The 17,815-nt window shown below is 41.1% G+C and overlaps 1 protein-coding gene across 8 annotated transcripts in view; it reads right to left on the bottom strand.

Annotated features, from left to right (window-relative positions):
• Positions 1-17,815, bottom strand: part of crebbpb (CREB binding protein b) — a 52,210-nt gene that overhangs the window by 7,804 nt on the left and 26,591 nt on the right. The window contains exons 4-26 of one of the 8 annotated variants that reach the window (XM_031312306.2): positions 14,019-14,265; positions 12,268-12,381; positions 11,162-11,401; positions 10,941-11,037; positions 10,208-10,345; positions 9,963-10,080; positions 9,597-9,771; positions 9,355-9,417; positions 8,890-9,011; positions 7,567-7,743; positions 7,035-7,421; positions 6,706-6,873; positions 4,788-4,968; positions 3,348-3,466; positions 2,997-3,236; positions 2,741-2,829; positions 1,629-1,739; positions 1,419-1,475; positions 1,224-1,301; positions 991-1,058; positions 694-856; positions 230-376; positions 10-123 (exon numbers count right to left, since the gene is read on the bottom strand). In XM_031312306.2, coding sequence (XP_031168166.2) covers positions 10-123; positions 230-376; positions 694-856; positions 991-1,058; positions 1,224-1,301; positions 1,419-1,475; positions 1,629-1,739; positions 2,741-2,829; positions 2,997-3,236; positions 3,348-3,466; positions 4,788-4,968; positions 6,706-6,873; positions 7,035-7,421; positions 7,567-7,743; positions 8,890-9,011; positions 9,355-9,417; positions 9,597-9,771; positions 9,963-10,080; positions 10,208-10,345; positions 10,941-11,037; positions 11,162-11,401; positions 12,268-12,381; positions 14,019-14,265 — 3,413 coding nt within the window. The remainder of the gene's footprint in view (positions 1-9; positions 124-229; positions 377-693; positions 857-990; positions 1,059-1,223; positions 1,302-1,418; positions 1,476-1,628; positions 1,740-2,740; positions 2,830-2,996; positions 3,237-3,347; positions 3,467-4,787; positions 4,969-6,705; positions 6,874-7,034; positions 7,422-7,566; positions 7,744-8,889; positions 9,012-9,354; positions 9,418-9,596; positions 9,772-9,962; positions 10,081-10,207; positions 10,346-10,940; positions 11,038-11,161; positions 11,402-12,267; positions 12,382-14,018; positions 14,266-17,815) is intronic. The other 7 variants (XM_031312310.2, XM_031312312.2, XM_031312308.2 and 4 more) reach the window with 7 other exon arrangements.

Below are 17,815 nucleotides of genomic sequence, written 5' to 3'. Positions count from 1 at the left end.
TTAACCCACCCCAGTTTCTTCACATACTCCAGGTAGCCTATTAAGATCTCATGGTACACTGCAGTCCTTAGCACACGGGGTCTGAAGAAGTGAATACTGTCGAGGTATGATATGTAAACCCGTCTGCAAAGCAAATGTGGTGAATTTAATCAAAGAGCAATACAAACAAAATAACAAAATAAACAGAGACTAAATGCATGCATCATTCTTATTTTTTCCTGTAGTTTACCTGGTATTTGGAAAGGGACACTCTGAGCCGTACTCCTGGACATGCATGCCGAAGAAACAAACGTCAACCCCATCTATTTCCTCAAATGCAAAAAGTGCTTTGGTTCTGTAAGGAAAGGTCTCCACCATCTCGCCCGAGTCCACAAATCTGTGAAAACAAAGAAGCATAAGTAAAGTTAGTATTTTTTTTTTAAGGACTTAAGAATTTGCTAAATAAATTTGAGGACAGGGGAAGAGATATTTTCTTTGGTCAGGTCTTTCATGCATGTTTCATCACTTTGCACACTATATTTTTATAATATATGGACAACTGTGCTGTATTTGCAAGTCTTTATTTAACACATTTAAATCCATCAATGAAGAGAGTCAATGTGTGGACAATGAAAACTACCATGTTACTCCACATTTAACAAATGTTTTAGCAAATCAGGAGAGGCACACTTTATCAGCAGGTGAGAACCTTACCTAGACTTCATGCCAGGCTTAATCTCCACATTTTTGTCAGAGCTGGCCACCACTCGCACAAACACCTCACCAGCCTCTGGGTGGTTCTGCCTTTTCAAGTACTTATTCACTCTGTCTTCGATGTACGTCCCCAACCTGGTTGACTGCAACCCTTTACAAAGACCAGCACAAACACAAAAACAAAATGCTTTTAATATCAATTCAAGATATAAACATTGAGACTTCTGTGATCAAATAAAAAGGAATATTAAAATCGAATGAAGTGTTATGGTTGTTTTACTATTAAATGCAACTCACTTCTGGCTGAAAACTTGTTCTCCTTTCTTGTTTTGCCAGACTTCTTCAGACAGTTGTCACAGATAAAGCTAGATAAGAAGAAAGATCAAACTACAGTTTAGAGTCAACATACAGTAAAGCCAGCAAATACAAATTCCTATTAATAAGTACGAGTTCTATACTCTGCAAATAAGATTCCTGTTAAGTATGTTTAAATGGCTGGATAGTTGTCCAACAGCCATAGTGAGACTTACCCTGATGGCCAAATGACATCGTAGTGCAGCACGCAGATCTGATGCATCTTCCGTCCACAGTCTTTACATTCAACAAACCTGGCAAGGACAAATATTTGCTTTTTTTGTGCTTTCATTGCGAAAAGTGGTAAGGAAGAATCACTGCCATAACATAAATGACAGTCAAACTGAAGTCACTGTCCAGACAGTACTCACGGTTCAGGGTCCAACATGTCATTTTTCTTCTTTTCAAACTGCTCTTTTGATATCATGCTGCACAAAAAAAGAGATAAAGAGACAACCGAGTTCATATTGGCTCCTGTGATTGAAACTCCTTTCCACAGAATAAAGTCGAGAGAAAACAGTCTGATAATCTCGCAAGATGATCATCAGGTGGTGTTCAGCCAACCGGGCCTGGTAACTTACGTCTGTGGCTGTGCCGGGTCGTCCCCCAGGGTCACACTGTTGCCCTGGATCTCGTTGAAGCACTTCTCACAGAAGTGATACCTGTCGGCAATAAGGCCATATTTGGGTGAACTGCAGCCAGCACACACAGTAGCAGCACAGGCAAACCGGCGTACAGGTGGCAGAATGCAGAGTAAACGGAGCACACAGCAACAACCGAGGACGGAGCATGGGCAGCGGGACAGACGGAGGGACACATAAACACACAGGCAGAGGTACAGGTACATGTTAGTGACAGATGAAATGGTCATGATTCAGCCACTCTCATTCAAACTGGAACAGAAATGGGGTAAACATGCTAAAAGGTTAATAATGGTAAATGAATGTGAAGAAAGAAGAAATACATTTTCTAACTACTGTATGTCGACATGACACCATCCAACTGCATGCTGGAATACGGGAAAAAATACAATCATTTATAACATAAGCAACATGCATTATGAGCGGATAAAGGAATGTAATGGTTATGCCAATGGAGGCAGAATGAGTGATGCAAATACAAATGTGCAGGTCTTATAGAAAAACTGTTAAATTACGTGACTAAATTAATTTTATTGAAGTCAAGGGTATTTCAGTTCTAGGAATTTAGATCAAGTTTTGTCAAATGAGAACACCTTGCTCAGAACTTCTTGTACAATATAAAGAATCCATTAAAGTCTCAAAAAACTGACTTTTTGCAGCAAGTCTTGAATCCTAAGTTGGTAAACCTCACAGCATTTAGTGGCAAGGATCTGTATTAATTGAATGGCGTTGCATTGGAATGATAGAGGTGCAGAAACAGATTCTGCACACCAGGGGGGGCTTTGGTGCTGGTTCTCGGACACAACAGCGATAAGGACAAGACAGGGCCAGATAACGCACATTCTGCTTGGCCACAATATACAACTCATAGTGGTGTCTGCGACACCCCTACAAAAAGGAAAAGTTATGTGAATAAGTTACTTACAGCTTTGTTGACTGGTTTGAGTGTATGTAATGCATCTTTGGCCATGTATTATCTTTGAAGATTAAGCTGCACACCTAATCTTTACAACCCCTCTCTACCCCTCAGCAGAGTCATCACACTATTTTACCTGTTCTGGTAGCTGTAGTAGGTGCCGTCCCTGGAAATGGTACACAACTGTTTGCCATAGCAACACAGCGTCTGGGGTGAGAACTCATACTGTGAAAACATCAGAGAAGCATATTAACAATCCATGTCGGTTACAAACTGAAGTTGGCATTGAAGTTAACAACAACAACATACAGGTAAAGATAATGTGAAGTGATGAGATAAATATAGTTAAAAGTACAGTTTGTCATGTAAATTCCCATTTCATGTTCTCTCACCTTCCTGCCGCAGCAGTAGCCCAGGCCCTGCATGACGGGATCAATCTCTGCTTCAAACACTTCTGCCAGTTTGGTGCAGTACTTGTAGACACGGGATGTTTTACGGTTGTACAACCAGGCATTGTTGAACATGAGCCACACATCTTCAACATACTGCCAAGGCTCCTGGTATTGACCTGTATCCAGCTTGCGCTTGATGGTGGATAAGTCAATAGGATTCTTCACAATGTCAAAGTAGTCCTGTGCAGCAGGAGAGATACATTTGCAGGAATGAATAAATCATGCTTAACAGTTCTTTCTGTGGGTCTTTAATATTGAAATTTAGGTATGGCGTGTATTGTAGACACTCACAGGGATGCCTAGTAGCATAGGGTCTACAGGTTGTCTGAATGGCAGTGACTCTGGGTCTTGCCTGTAGAGGGCCTCAAGTGTCGGCATTAGGGCTTGTCTCAGCTCCTCTGGCTTGAAAACTGGACAAACAATAATAATGTTATAAGAAATCAAACACACACACACACACACACACACACACACACACGCACACACACACACACACACACACACACACACTTGCAATAATATCATAACCCTACAACGAATCATCGTGAAAACAAAACTTTCTAGATGTTGTGTTGTTACTTTGGCCAGGTCATCATCAAAAAAGCAAATTAGTACATTCATGATTTTGTCCATGTTGATATTAGTTGCTTCATGTACATTTATTAAAAACTTTGCAAAGCTTAGCTTTTCATATAGCTAGACTAAACTCTAGGGCAAGGCTGTTATGTTTAAATAACTGCCATGCTGATTCCAAACAGACAGCTTTGTCAAGGCCGTTTGGGCTTCAGATAGCTTTTACACAGTGGCCATCGTTGACAAATCATGTTCTGCTATGAACTTGCACACACATATCGTTTGTATCACAAACACGGTCGGTCAGTGAAGGCTCAGTCGCAGTGGTAGCCGTCGGTAACATACTCGTATGACAGAGTGCACGGACCGAAGCTTTGTGACTAGCAAGCACTTTCTTACCGCTGCTGCCGTACAGCGTCTTCCTTCAACATGCGCTGCAGAAGCAAGCACCCGGCTTCCTCAATTTGAGGCACCAAGTGCTTAACGGCTTCCCGTCTCCACCCGTTTCCTCTTGTCCTCTATTCATGCCCAGCGCCATTTGTTTTTAACTCCTTTCTCAACTAAAGCTGTATCTACACGCTCCAAGTTTGATAAACTTCGTCTCCATTTTTTTTTAGCCGCATTAGAACGGAGACCACACCGCACTCTCGCTTTTCGGCAAAGACCCGCCCTACTTTTTTTGGCTAGAACTCGTTTCATTGGTAGGTGGAAGTTCGATGATTGGTTAAACCCAGCGCATCAAAAACAAATCCCATGTGGACTTTTTAATTTATTTATTTTTCTAAAATAGTCATACGCCAGAAATCGGGCACCAGGCCCGAGTACTTAAGCCCTGCGTTACTCTCATATGATTGGTAGGTGAAATCAATAGACTCGAAAATAATAAACGGCATGAAAGTTCCCAATATTATTTTTTTTCCCCTCACGGCCGCACGCCAGAGATCCGGCACGGTGCCATAATACTTTAAGTCCTGCATATCATCTTTGTCTTGTTTAATGGATTTCACTGCAACATGAGCTGAAATAAATATGTGCAATAGTATACATTTACTTGAAATTGTGATACATATGACACATCTTCAAATTTTTGTATCACAAAATATAAAACCACAATACTTTTTACACACTTAATATATACAAAGAGATCTGTGTTGTTACTTTTTTTGCGGTTCTGAGTGGTGGAGGTGGTTGATGTGCCGTTGGCCCCACTTTCCTCCTCTTCTTTGGGTTCTGCCTTCATCTCCGGCTTCTTTTCCTCAGTCTCCATCGGTTCCTGCTTTGGCTCTGCTGCATCTGGCTCCTCCTTCTTCACCAGCGGGGGTTTGGTTTCATCATCCTGCTATATGAATACAACCAGGGTTAACCAGCTATTCTATGGTGCTGAATCAAGCAACAATTAGGGCTGCACGATTTGGATAAAAAGTCATATTGCGATTGCGATTTACAATACTGCAATTGCCATCGGTAACACTTTACTTGAAGGTATCTACATAAGAGTGACATGACACTGTCGTGAACACATGACACTGTCATGACACATAAACCCTAACCCTAACTTCCATCCATCCATCCATCTTCTTCCGCTTATCCGGTAACGGGTCGCGGGGGTAGCAGCTCCAGCAGAGGACCCCAAACTTCCCTTTCCCGAGCCACATTAACCAGCTCCGACTGGGGGATCCCGAGGCGTTCCCAGGCCAGGTTGGAGATATAATCCCTCCACCTAGTCCTGGGTCTTCCCCGAGGCCTCCTCCCAGCTGGACGTGCCTGGAACACCTCCCTAGGGAGGCGCCCAGGGGGCATCCTTACCAGATGCCCGAACCACCTCAACTGGCTCCTTTCTTGACCCTAACTTGTCATGACAAAAACCGAATGACACTTAATGACAGAAGCGTTTTGTCATAAACGGTTATGACTTGTTTATAATGTTTATGACATGTTCATGACAGTGTCATGTCACTCTTATGTAGATACCTTCAAGTAAAGTGTAACCTTGCGTCTAATAGTATCATGCGTCTACTTGCTAGATTATCAAGGAAAATGCACAAAATACCAACATTTTGAAATGTGTATTTCTTAACTTGAGCATATAAAGTTAAACGAGCATAAGGAGAAATACTTAAACAAAAAATCCAAAAAACTTTTTTTATATAACAATATTTTGCAAAATTAACTAACAAAACTTTCAAAAATAGAATTTTTTGCTTTGCTCAACAATACAAATGAAATAAATAGAACAATAAATGAGAAAGATACAAATTCTCATTAGAATAATACATTTTGTATGCCCTTATAAACAATGGCATTTAAGATTTAAGATGGGGTGTAATATAATAACTAGTGATTAAGTTACAAAATATAATCTGTGCAACCTCTTCTTAAAGTTTGCATGCTCTGAAACCCTCTACACTTCTGATACTCACGTGACCATACACGACAAATGCGCTACTGCCTAAACAGACTGACAGACCATCTTTTGTGGACGTTGTTTCGAGGGTAGCGCTTAAAACATCCATGGGGTAGCGTAATTCAGAGGGCAGATTCACAGAGATTCAGTGCGGAACCATAAATAAGGCATTAGTGAGAGCGAGAATGGCAGGTGCGGTAAGTGAGTGAGACAAAAGCAAAAAGGAGAAAGAGATAGCAAAGACGATGTAAAGTGAATTAATAGTGAACAATAAAAAACATGCTTCTTAAGACACAGTGGCTTCATATGTTGTCAATACTGTCGGTATAGTGAAGGGTGTTACAACGTGGAGACTGTCACGCACACAGCACACCTTTTTATTTACTTAAATTGCACAATTCTGTGACATCGCGATTGTGATTAGATTAATCGTGCAGCCCTTGAAACAATCAAGTATTTAATTGTTTTACTTGTTCTTTTTCACCTTTGGGAGCCACTCCCACAAGTCATATTTACTTTTTTTGGACATGGAATTTGAGCAGAAGTGGTTGGCTGCGGTGGACTGAGTTTGCAATAACGGGATCAAGCAGTAAATGGCTTCTGGTCAGGCCTACAGTAGCCATAAGCCATGTTCTTTCGGTTAATAAATTATTTTATAAATCATGAACATACCTCTATTTTTATATCTGGCTGCTTCTTTCCAGAGTTGCAGTCATCGTCTTCCTCTTTTACTTCAGGTTTGGCTTCAGTGCTGCTCGGCAAGGCCTGCTGGGAGCTCAGCTCAGCCACAGAGGCTGGGGTTGACACTCTGTTATCTATACTCGCTGCTGCCTGGGACAACTTTGAGGAAAGGAGGAAGATACATTGATCCACAGTGATCCTCTCTAAACAAAATCTTGACATTTCTTTAAAATTAGTTTGGTCAAAAGAACAGCTTTAACAGGAGCTGGCAAACTAATACAAGGTCTATAGTTAGTTTTCAGTAAGAACCAGTATCTCACCGGTGTGCTGGGGTGCTGTGCCTGCACTGAGGTGGGCTGCTGCATCTGGCTGGGGGGTTCTGTCTGCGCCTGCAGGGGGGTGAGCGGCTGGGAGGGGTCAGGTGTGCCCATGGCTGAGGGGGGGCCAGGGAGGCTACTGGGTATGTGAGTTGGGGTGGAGGAGGGCCCACCCGTGGAGGCGGGAGTAGAGGGCCGCGGTGGCACCTGGGCCTGTGCAGAAGCATGGTGCTGCTGCAGCTGCTGCTGCTGCTGCTGCTGAGGCTGCAGGCTGGCAGAGACATTAGTTGGAGGGGTGGCACCCAGGGTGGGCTGGACTGCAGGGCCACAGGGCAGCTGGGCGCCAAGGGATCCCAGTGCATTCAGAGGGAGGTTAGAGTTCTGTGGTTGCTGGAACAAAGAGGGATGGACAGTTAGCACACCAATACACACCATTCATACAGCAGCCAACATGCTGACACTCATTTGGCAGACAGAAAAATGCAAGGAGCACTGAAAGCTCTAGGAGCATACAACACAGCACAAGTCTCCTCACCTGTGTGACAGCAGCCTGTGATATGGGCTGGCCCAAGCCTACATTCAAATTCATTGATCCAGTGAACTGGCCCTGGGGCAGGAACTGGCCCTGATTGGCTGGCTGAGCTACCATGTTATTAGCATGACTACCCATCATTCCTTGAGTCTGAGGCATCCTTGACGGGGACATACCCATCTGAAAAAGAGGAGAGAAATAAAACAGACAAAATCATTATTGCAGCAGGCCTCTAGTATTCAATGTCTTCCAAGTACAATAAAGTGAATGCAATGCAGCATACATGCATGCTACCACTACAATAATCCTTTACAAGCCCTGTGGTCTGTGTGCTGAATTAAAGCCAGGGAGAAACATTAAACAGCTGTAAACCAGGCTTTAGGGTCTGCCACGGTTTAATTACAGATTAGTTATTGAAATCCAGGTGACTGGTTAATAGGGCTAAAACGATTCCTCGAGTAACTTGAATAATTCTAACTAAATATATAAATAACTAACGTTGTACTGCTCACTGTGTTCCGCACGGAAGCTCAAAAAAGCTGCAAAAAAATAAAAACTCTGTACAGTGTATTGAAAAACTAAACTAGCTTAACATTACCACAATAGAACTTATAGTTCTGAAAGTTAAGTTGCACAACTTCAAGGCCATGCTTATGTATTATAATTTTAATGTATACCTTAGTTTGATTTTTTATTTATTTTTTTAACAGAATGTAATATGGCACTTGAATGCACCAGAATAGGTTTAGTTTTTTGATAGATAATATTAATGTATGCAATTTAAGCAATAACAATGTTGCTTTTTCTAAAAATGAAACCACTATATTGTATATTTATTATTGCTCTTCAATAAAACAAAAGTATGTCTTATGGGATTACTCAATGGAATAATTGGTAGACTACTCAATTACTAAAATAATCGAGAATAATTGAGAATTAGAAAAACTACAGCAGCTGAACTTTGGCTCCAACTTCAGATGTTTATTCTGTTTTAAATCTTATAAAACAGCGAATAATAGATGCAGCCCTACTGGTTAATAAATGGATCAGGACCGCAGCAAATTCCATATAGATGCGTTAGTGTCAAAATGGTAACAGACTAAGAAATGGTCAGAAAGTGTGGAGCATTCCACAGTCAAGAGGCAAAGAATGACTGAGAAAAATTAACAAACTGAACAACTGGGAACAAAATAAGCCATGGTGACAAAAACTGGAAAATGGTTCCAAGAAGAGCAAGTTTAACAGAGGAACTGACAGACCCAGAGAGAGATAAAAGAGAGATGAGAGAAAAAAATAAAGCAGGGAGACAGAGGGGAAAGATCTAACCGCTGGGACGGAGCTCATGTTCATCTGCTGCGGATGGTTCATGGGGGAGGGAGCACGTGCTCCCATGGGTGCCTGAGACATCTGCGCATTCTGCATCGCCATTGGGTTAAACTGATTGATTCCTGTGGGAACAGATACACACACATAATTATATACATGTTTATTATACTTGGGAGTTGTTGTAATTTAATATTCCATGTCCTACTGGGCTGGCAGAGGCGCCGAACCAGCTCAGTTTGACATCAGAGCAGAACAAATGTATTCAGCTTTAACTAGTTAAACCATCAGGTGAGCGCAGGCAACTTAAAACTCACTTTACTGTTAAAATGCTCACAACATTTCTGTGTAACATTTGAACATCAATACATTGGCAAACTTAAGAACTAAGAAGGTTAGCCAAAAAGGACATATGAAGTGCTTTTCTCCGGAAAACCACTGCTAAGAAAGCAAAGAACGAACACATACCTTGGGGCACCTGCATACGGTTCATAATCTGATTTGGCATGTTGGGCATCGGCACAGGTCCATCTGAGAGAAGACAGGATAAACAGTGTTCATTTATAAGTTGCTATGAGTTACAGAAATGCTTTGTGCTTGTATTAACTGAGAAATGCAGAATAGTTAGATTAAGCCAATATTCAAAACCCTAAAGTGTCTTTCCCCTTTAGTATTTTGTCACCCCGAGTGTAGAGAGTTTGGCTACTTACTGGGAGATCGGACGGCCTGTCCTGGGCCCATGGCGTTGGGCTGAGCCATTCCACTTTGCTGAGGCCCAGCTGTGCCCACCATGCCAGGCTGTTTCTGAAGCCGTGAGCGCCTCTTCTCCTCCAATTCCTTCTGGATTTTGTAGATTTTCTCTGCCAGAAAGTGGTAATACTCATCCTAGTGAGAAAATGAGAAGAAACAAACAAGACATGTTTAAAAGAATAATACATTTTCTTGGTTTTGGTCAATATTCTCTGCTCTCATAGTGACCAGAGAAAGGCCTTAGGATTTAAAGAAGTTTAACGAAGACTGTCATCACTCAGGTTGTAATAGTGTGATAATAGAAAAAAGTGTATTATATTAGTTACCCTGCTGTTAGCTGACTCGTACATGTCTCCCTCAACCTTGCGTGCATACGCCACCAAGTTCTCCATTCGCCGGTCCTTCAGTGCTGCAGGGTCTGGGGTGGGGAATATGGCTTGTACACTGAAGAGAGACAGCAGAGAAACTCAGAAACTCAGCAACGACCTGGATCACAAAGTTCTATTCTGTTTTCCTATGACAAAACTTGAGTATGTACTGTATAATAAATCGGTTTCATTTTTGGACTTACAGTTTATGCACCAGGTGGGTGCGCAGGTCCTGAGTGACGTGTTCATGCCAGGCCTTCCTTACCCCCGAAGAAGAGAGAGGGGTGGCAGTGGGCAGGTTTCCCATGCCTCCCACTACTGACCCATCTGGCATCAGTTGACTATAAGACAGAGAGAGACCATGAAACTGTTACTTACAAAATAATGATTATTGTTAATTCCATACATGGTTTCATTAATAATACAATGTGAACATAATTTTGTAAATTTACATTGTTATACAATATTTTTGTCCTCCAAGATACATTTTAAAACAAGAGGGGCACTCAGAGCGCAGACCTCAGCCAAGGCATGCCCTATCTCACAATGTTAATGCAGCATGAATTTTCCCAGCCAGGAACACATTTTTCACATGTATGCAGCACAAACGCCTTATCTCCCAACGTTAACGAAAGTCAAAAATAATTTGTGTATCCCCCCCCCCCCATTATTCGAATCAGCTCCAAAAATGTAATAGGTTCTTCCTTGGCCTATGCTACACCCTTGCACCAAGTTTCATGATTTCAGACAAACAAACCGCACCGAAAACATACATAAGCAAGTGCACTGGATGGTGATTTGGTTGACACGACATAATGAGAAACCATAGAACTCATTATGCTAACCTGCATATGAATTAAATGGCAGCTACATCACACAACATCATATCAGCTAGGGCCTTGTTTTGTGTGACATATTAAGGAAGAGAATGCTCACTTGTTGAGTGTGGATGGTAGAGAGGAGTCGGAGTGCATGCCAGCCTGGTCTGAAGAGGGGACACCCATGCCTCCTGCTAACTGGTTCTGATTAGTGCCTGATAAACACACATCGTTATTTACAAGGGTTTATAAGAAAATGGCTTGGCAACAGATTTATAGTATTGTTCCCATTTGTACACAATCCTATAAAATGGCAGTGAAGTCCTATCTATCCCGTACCTAGTGGGTTCAGATTTCGCAGCTGCTGGTGCTGGGGGCCTTGGGGGTTTTGCTGGGTGGGACCCTGGACCTGGGCAGGGGGCTGGTTGCCATAGGGCAGGCCAAGGGCAGCATAGGCTCTCTGCATGGAGCTGGGGTCGATATGTGTTGCAGCACTGTTGATGGCTGTGGCACTGGGCTGGCCAGGTCCCACTGTACTGATGGCGTTCTGCAAGCTAGCCCCAGGAGAACTTAGCATGGCTGGAAGGACAAGAGGAGGAAACAAATAAGTGGTTTGGCAACATTAAATAAAGCATTTAATGTGATATTTAAAAAGTGTACACATAGAAGGGATTTAACTGGTTGTTTGCTCTCAATGTACAAATAGACATATTGCTTAAACAACGACAACAAAGCTGGTAAAGGTAAACAAACATTTGACTACTATGTACAGATATGAATATGTTTAAAAATAATATACAGTATATACACATATAACAGTATCTATATACTCTCTGTATTGTCATCTCATATATTTTTTAAACATGAAACATCATTGAATATTGTACACACAAAAAAAATTAAGCAAAAGAATGTCTCCCTGAGCCGGCCTCCGTCTAAAATCCCTGCACTGCTCCCTGCTGTGTTGATTGCTGACAGGGAGCACGCTGCCTCTGTGGGGGGATTTAAATCTGTCATAGGGCCTTTTGACCAATCAGAGCGCATGCAGTCCTAAAACCCTGCCCCCACTGATAGCAGAGCCATGGAGCCCCTCCCCTGGGTGTCAGGTTACAGCTCCAGCCGTACTAGAGGAATCCTCTCACTGTTCAAGCTCTTACATTTAGGGAGCAGTACAGAGCTTTGGCAGGGAGACACAACCTGCAGGTGGCAGCACTTTATACCACACACACACTTGACTTGCTGAGGCTCGCTGTTGAGTGACAACTGCCTTGTTGAAAAGTTTACAAGGTATCAAAGATTTTATTTCTTCTTTTTTTTTTTAAATTGATATTTTAGCACCCATCAGAAATTCTTTATTATTGTTCTCTATTAACTTTTAACTTAACCCATTATTATATGGATTTATTAATGAATAAGAGCAAAAGGGAGCTGTTGGAGTTACTCACGTTGCTGGTTCCTCTTGTCACTAGCATTCTTCAAAGGCAGGCAGACCGGACAGTCGTGCCGCGTACAGTTCTTCCAGTGGGAGATGATCTGTCTGGATGATGCACAGTGAGCCACTGGGGAGATATAAAAGTGAAACAAAGACATACAGTGAGGTGTGGTAATTCAGTAAATTAAAGTTTAGGATTTAAAACCAGACTTCTCCTGCATTCATAGAACGCTACAAGAAATACAAGTAAAATGGGTGTTGACTGTTAAGAAAGATATACTTTAAAAATGGCAAGAAAAAGTGATCAAAATCAGCACCATGTCAACGTAAAATAACAGTCAATAACAATAACAGTCAAAACAAAACTCAACTGCTACAGTACAATGTGCAAATAGCTATGTAAAAGTGATTACACATGTTGTAAAACCATAAATGCATCCTTGCATTTACTTTAAGCATATATAAATATGAGTGTTCAAAGTTCATCAACCTTGGATGACTATTTTACTAATCACAGCTGTCAGAGGGAAGCTTCTTGCCGCCAGCTTAGACAAGGTAATGGAGTACAACCATCATGACAGCCGTTTAAAAAAAGATTAAATTCGTATTTGCTGATGTTGTCAGTGACTGGGGCATTTGGGGCTTAGCGGGTCAAAAGAGTAGAGTGGCTCTATTTTAGCAATAAAACAAGAGCCAACAAGAGCTCACTGCTTTACATTACGTAAAACAATGAAACTTAATAAGTGATTAAGAAGCCCTTAAGCATTATGCTCCCCTTATTAAAGAGTTAAACAGTCAAGAACATGAATTTTTTTTTTTTTTTTTTTTTTTAAATCAAGCTGTTTAATCATAGTAACTCATCCTGCACTGTCTGTCTGACAATAAAGCAATTTGGTTATTTTGTGTTATATTAGGGAAGCAAATTTCACAAAACTTCCTTAACCGGTCGTCAGCCACATATTGATCAATAAACAATCTTACTAAGAACAAGGCAGCTATTTAGCAGCTTGGGTGAACTCAAAACAACTACAAGTCATCAACACCTTTTGCTGAGTTGTAGGGTTGCACAATATTGACAAAATGTGATATTGCGATATTGATTATGAATACTGCAATATCGATATTAATTTCGATATTTTTAAACATGTAAAATTACAAAAGTTATGGGAAAATGCATCAAAATAGATTCATAACAAATAAACAAGTTTTCTTACAACACAAGGTTTATTTCAACTGACAGTCATATTGGACTGGTCCAACATTAATAAATAAATAACAACCATGTCTACAGAACAGGAGTTCTACTTCAAGTTTTACTGGCTGTACAGTATAAAAACAATAAAAGCGAACAGGACACAACTTTTATTTTGCTTCTCTGATTCTTTCCGTTTAGTTGTCTAAATCAATTTCTTCACTTACACGGTCACTCTCTCGAAATATGCACACACGTCACGTCGGTTTGTCAGGTAGTGGACCCGTGCGCTGATGTGCAAGTGGCACGCTAACTGGCCAATGAAACATGATCATTATAGCGTTTCAAGCAGGCTCTAAATCGAACACAACTAAGCCACACAGCCAACGGACAGGATGCAGGATTCTTACAGTGAATGATAGACAAAAGATTACCCTGTAACATCACAGACACATAAATGCTAAGATGAATTTGAACAGGTGAACACATTCAAACAGGAGTTAGCTAGAAAAAAGAAAAGAAAAAAAAAACTGGATTCAAGCTCAATTTTTCATCATATCATTTTCACTTACCCTGGCAGGACTTGCCAGCCTGGCAGTGGGTCATGTGGTTGAGAACGTTCTTCATGGTGCGGCAATGGGGCAGAGTGCAGGCCCTCACCTCCCCATTGGCCTGCTCCCGCCGCTGGCACTTATGTGCGTGGAGCAACAGGACCAGCTGCTGCTGAATGAGTTTGCGCTTCTCTGGGTCGGCCGTTGGGCCCGCTGACACACCACCAGCCCCAGGGACCATGCCCACCGACGCTACCTGCTGCTGCATCTGGGACCACAAAAGCGGTACAAACGCAGGTTAGGCACAGATCAGAATATCAGATTCTCCTCATTTAAACTTTCAGGTTTTAGGTAAAACCAAAAAAAGAAACTAATAAATATAACGAATGGGAGAATATCTTGATGTATTCCAGGGGCTTATGTGTGGGATAAGAAAAGGAAGAAATTGAAATGAAGACACCAGAGAAGAAAGAGAAGGCAAGATGGGACATTCACATGGAAAAACTCAAGAAGTTAAAGAAAATGTGAGTGAAAACACAAAAAATGAGGGGGGACTGGTAAACAAACAAGAATAAATCTATAAAATCTAAATATTAACTTTCTCAAAAATGGAGGGTCTGACAATTCTTGCCTTGATGAAGTGAATTTCTTGGTGACAGACTGACAGGCTGTAGGGCATGGTAAGGCAGCTTTATTTCTACAGCACATTTCAGCAACAAGGCAATTCAAAACACTCCATAAAACATAAAAGAGCAATTCAAAATGGTCATGAAAATTAAACAGGCAAAAATAGAATAAGATACAAATACAAGAATACAAGTGAGAAATTAATAATTATTTGATTTAATAGTGGATTGTTATTGGGATGATTATCACAGAAGCCTGTCTGAATACACTCACCGGACGGCAGCTAGCAGCTAACGGCTATCAGCTAGCAGGGCAAGCTAGCTACTGGCAGGATCAAGACAGGGACCAGGGTAGGTGAATTTAAACAATGTCTAAGTTGAAAACGCATCTTGTTGACACGTAAGGGCCCTGTTCATGTGGCACAGACATATTAATTGCATTTTGTGTCTGTTAAGAGGCACAAAGGCCCTCTAAAACATGCCCCGACAACTGCCGTTTTAGCTAAGGGGACGCTTGTAGTACGTAGCTGCAGCTACTCCATGTTGCCTGCACTGATTCGGGTCGGGGTTTTTTCTATCGAAAGTACTCGCGTAGCTATAGCGATCAAGATTAACGTAAAAATTGGCCGGAATTCTCCTTTAACCCTAATAGGCTCAATATCTTCTCCAACAGGAACACAAGCATGTAGTCCGCCATTGTTCGAGAGGTGTGGCGATGACATAATTGATATGCAAGTATGCGGCTTCGCCGTCCAAACGAAGACGCAAGGGTGGCGTTTTCGAATTTTTTCACCCTGGGACCAGGTTTCAAAAGAGTGAGTCTTCAGGTAGTGCGTTTACAGGATTCGTTTGGACGATCGGCCAAAACGATGCAAAACGTGTGTTTACACCAAAAAGCGTTTCCATGTGAATGGCCCCTGAGTTTGTGCAGGCATGCAAACAGGTCAGGGGTAGGATACAGCCCTCTAGGAAGGTCCAGGGGTATGCTCTCCCTGAAGAAAATGTTGTACATTTTAAAGTTAAACGCATTAATCTGGTGCACTTTGAGAGCAAAATGATGGGGCTAGATCTATGTAGAATCTGTGCTCTTGTAAACAATGTTGTGTTCTTGTAAGCGATTTAACCATAAACACATTTTTGTATAGCATACATTTGAGTCATAAAAAGAAATTAAACAAACAGGATTACCTGTGTTGAACTACTTTATTTTCTATTTATTAGCGGTAGGCCTGAGGACTAACGTATTCTGTTCTAACTCTACCTACATCAAAAGGACAAGCTTTGCATGCTAAATTTGGACATTTAACTTTATAAATACTTATTACATATAGAGCATCCAATCTGTACATTTAATATTGATTTTGTGAAACAAAGACCTAAAGCACTCATTCTTTGAAAAGTACACAACAGGTGTCAAAGGATGAAATTCTCATTCTGAAGGAAAGCCTTTCATTCTCACGTGATTAGACCGTTCTGTGAGACAGCATAAGACAGACAGCAAAGATGATCTGCAGCTTAAGTCAAAAGCATCACTTAAACCTAACAAACATCCATTATACATCATTTTAAATCTCAGTCTATTGATCCAAAGTGCAGCAGATTAAATAAATTAACAGATATTGAATTAAAATAGTTTCTTCTAGATGATATCTGACAGGTCATATGCTGAAAATAAATTACAAATATACTTTAGTTGGGCAAAAGAGTAAAGGTAATCCAGCTCACTGTCTGAAGTTAAACAGACAGCTTGTCATGGTGGACAACAAGATATATTATTTTCTAACTCGCCCTACCTCCCTTGTGACAAACTTTGCACCCTGATTTTGGACATTTAATGTTCATGGGCTTTTCGAAGAGCAGCTCTAATGCCCTCTGGGCTCGACCCAGTGATGGAGACCCTCAGTCAGGCAGGAAGCCAGCTGCTCTCACTGCAGCTGTTAAGGCCTGATTTGACCTGAAATTAAGGTAAATACAGTTTGCTATATGAATGGAAAAAGGTGCATTTGAAGCACACTGTCAGTACTCGTATTTTCAATAAGATTAACGTGATGTAGTTTGTCATGTAAGTTAGTTAACGTTTAGTGCAATGAGGGGAAGCCAAACTCCGTTCATCCCACACTGCAAAGACACAAACACTGGTGGAAAATCGGCATAGCTTCCCTTTAACGTAAGCTAACGTAAATTAACTAGATATAACATTACAAACGTTATACATCGTTTGTCATGACAAGCTGGAGAGGAGACTTACGTTAACTTAGCTAACATTAGTAAATGATCACGTTAATTATCAATGATAACTTCTTCAGCAACGCTATCCGTTTGCTGTCGTACATTGATAATGATAAAAGTGTGTCTTGACTAGTGGATAACTGCAGTGGATACTGTCGTTGGTTTTGTTGTCAGTGAGTCTCGGGACACGGATGTAGGAAGCATTAGCACTAGGGCTGTCAAACGATTAAATTTTCTTAATCACAATTAATCGTTGAATTTCTATAGTTAATCGCATGTTTTATCACATGATTAAAATTCTATTATTTTTAGGGCTGTCTAACGATTAAATTTTCTTAATCGCGATTAATCGTCGAATTTCTATAGTTAATCGCGATTAACCGCATGTTATATCACATGATTAAAATTCTATTATTTTGCATTTCAGAACTGTTTTTAAGGACATATTAACAATGGAAATCCATTCTTACCAGTGTATCTTGATTGGAATCAAATGAATGCAAAGAAAGTGACTTTATGAACTTGATTTTAAGATTTGTATTTGTTTATTATATATTTAATCTAGTCACACATTTGAATTTAACAACAACTTTGAATGCACCACGAGGCTGTAAATTACTAGTTTCATTGAGTTGTGTTTTTCCGACAACAGCAGCTGCAGATTGTTACATCCCGGTGTCGGAATCCTCTACAGTGAAATACAGTCACACTTTACACTGTTTAGCGTTAGCTGTCAGCATTGTAACCGTGTTTAATCCAGCTACTAGCTAGCGGTAGGCTAACGTTAGCTGCTGTCGAGTATAGTGTTAACTAGCGTCACATGCGGCAATGTTTCCGTTTCCTGTAACGTCTGTTTCAGAGCATCAGAGAGAAGTGCAGGCATATCAGTGGCACCAGAATGAGGCACCGAAATCGGCATTGCTATTCCTGCAGCAGCAGGATGTGTTACGAGGAAGTACGGCA

The sequence above is a fragment of the Sander lucioperca genome, chromosome 21 (assembly GCF_008315115.2).
Source record: "Sander lucioperca isolate FBNREF2018 chromosome 21, SLUC_FBN_1.2, whole genome shotgun sequence".
Classification (NCBI taxonomy): Eukaryota; Metazoa; Chordata; class Actinopteri; order Perciformes; family Percidae; genus Sander; species Sander lucioperca.
This window is presented reverse-complemented; position numbering and strand designations above follow the sequence as displayed.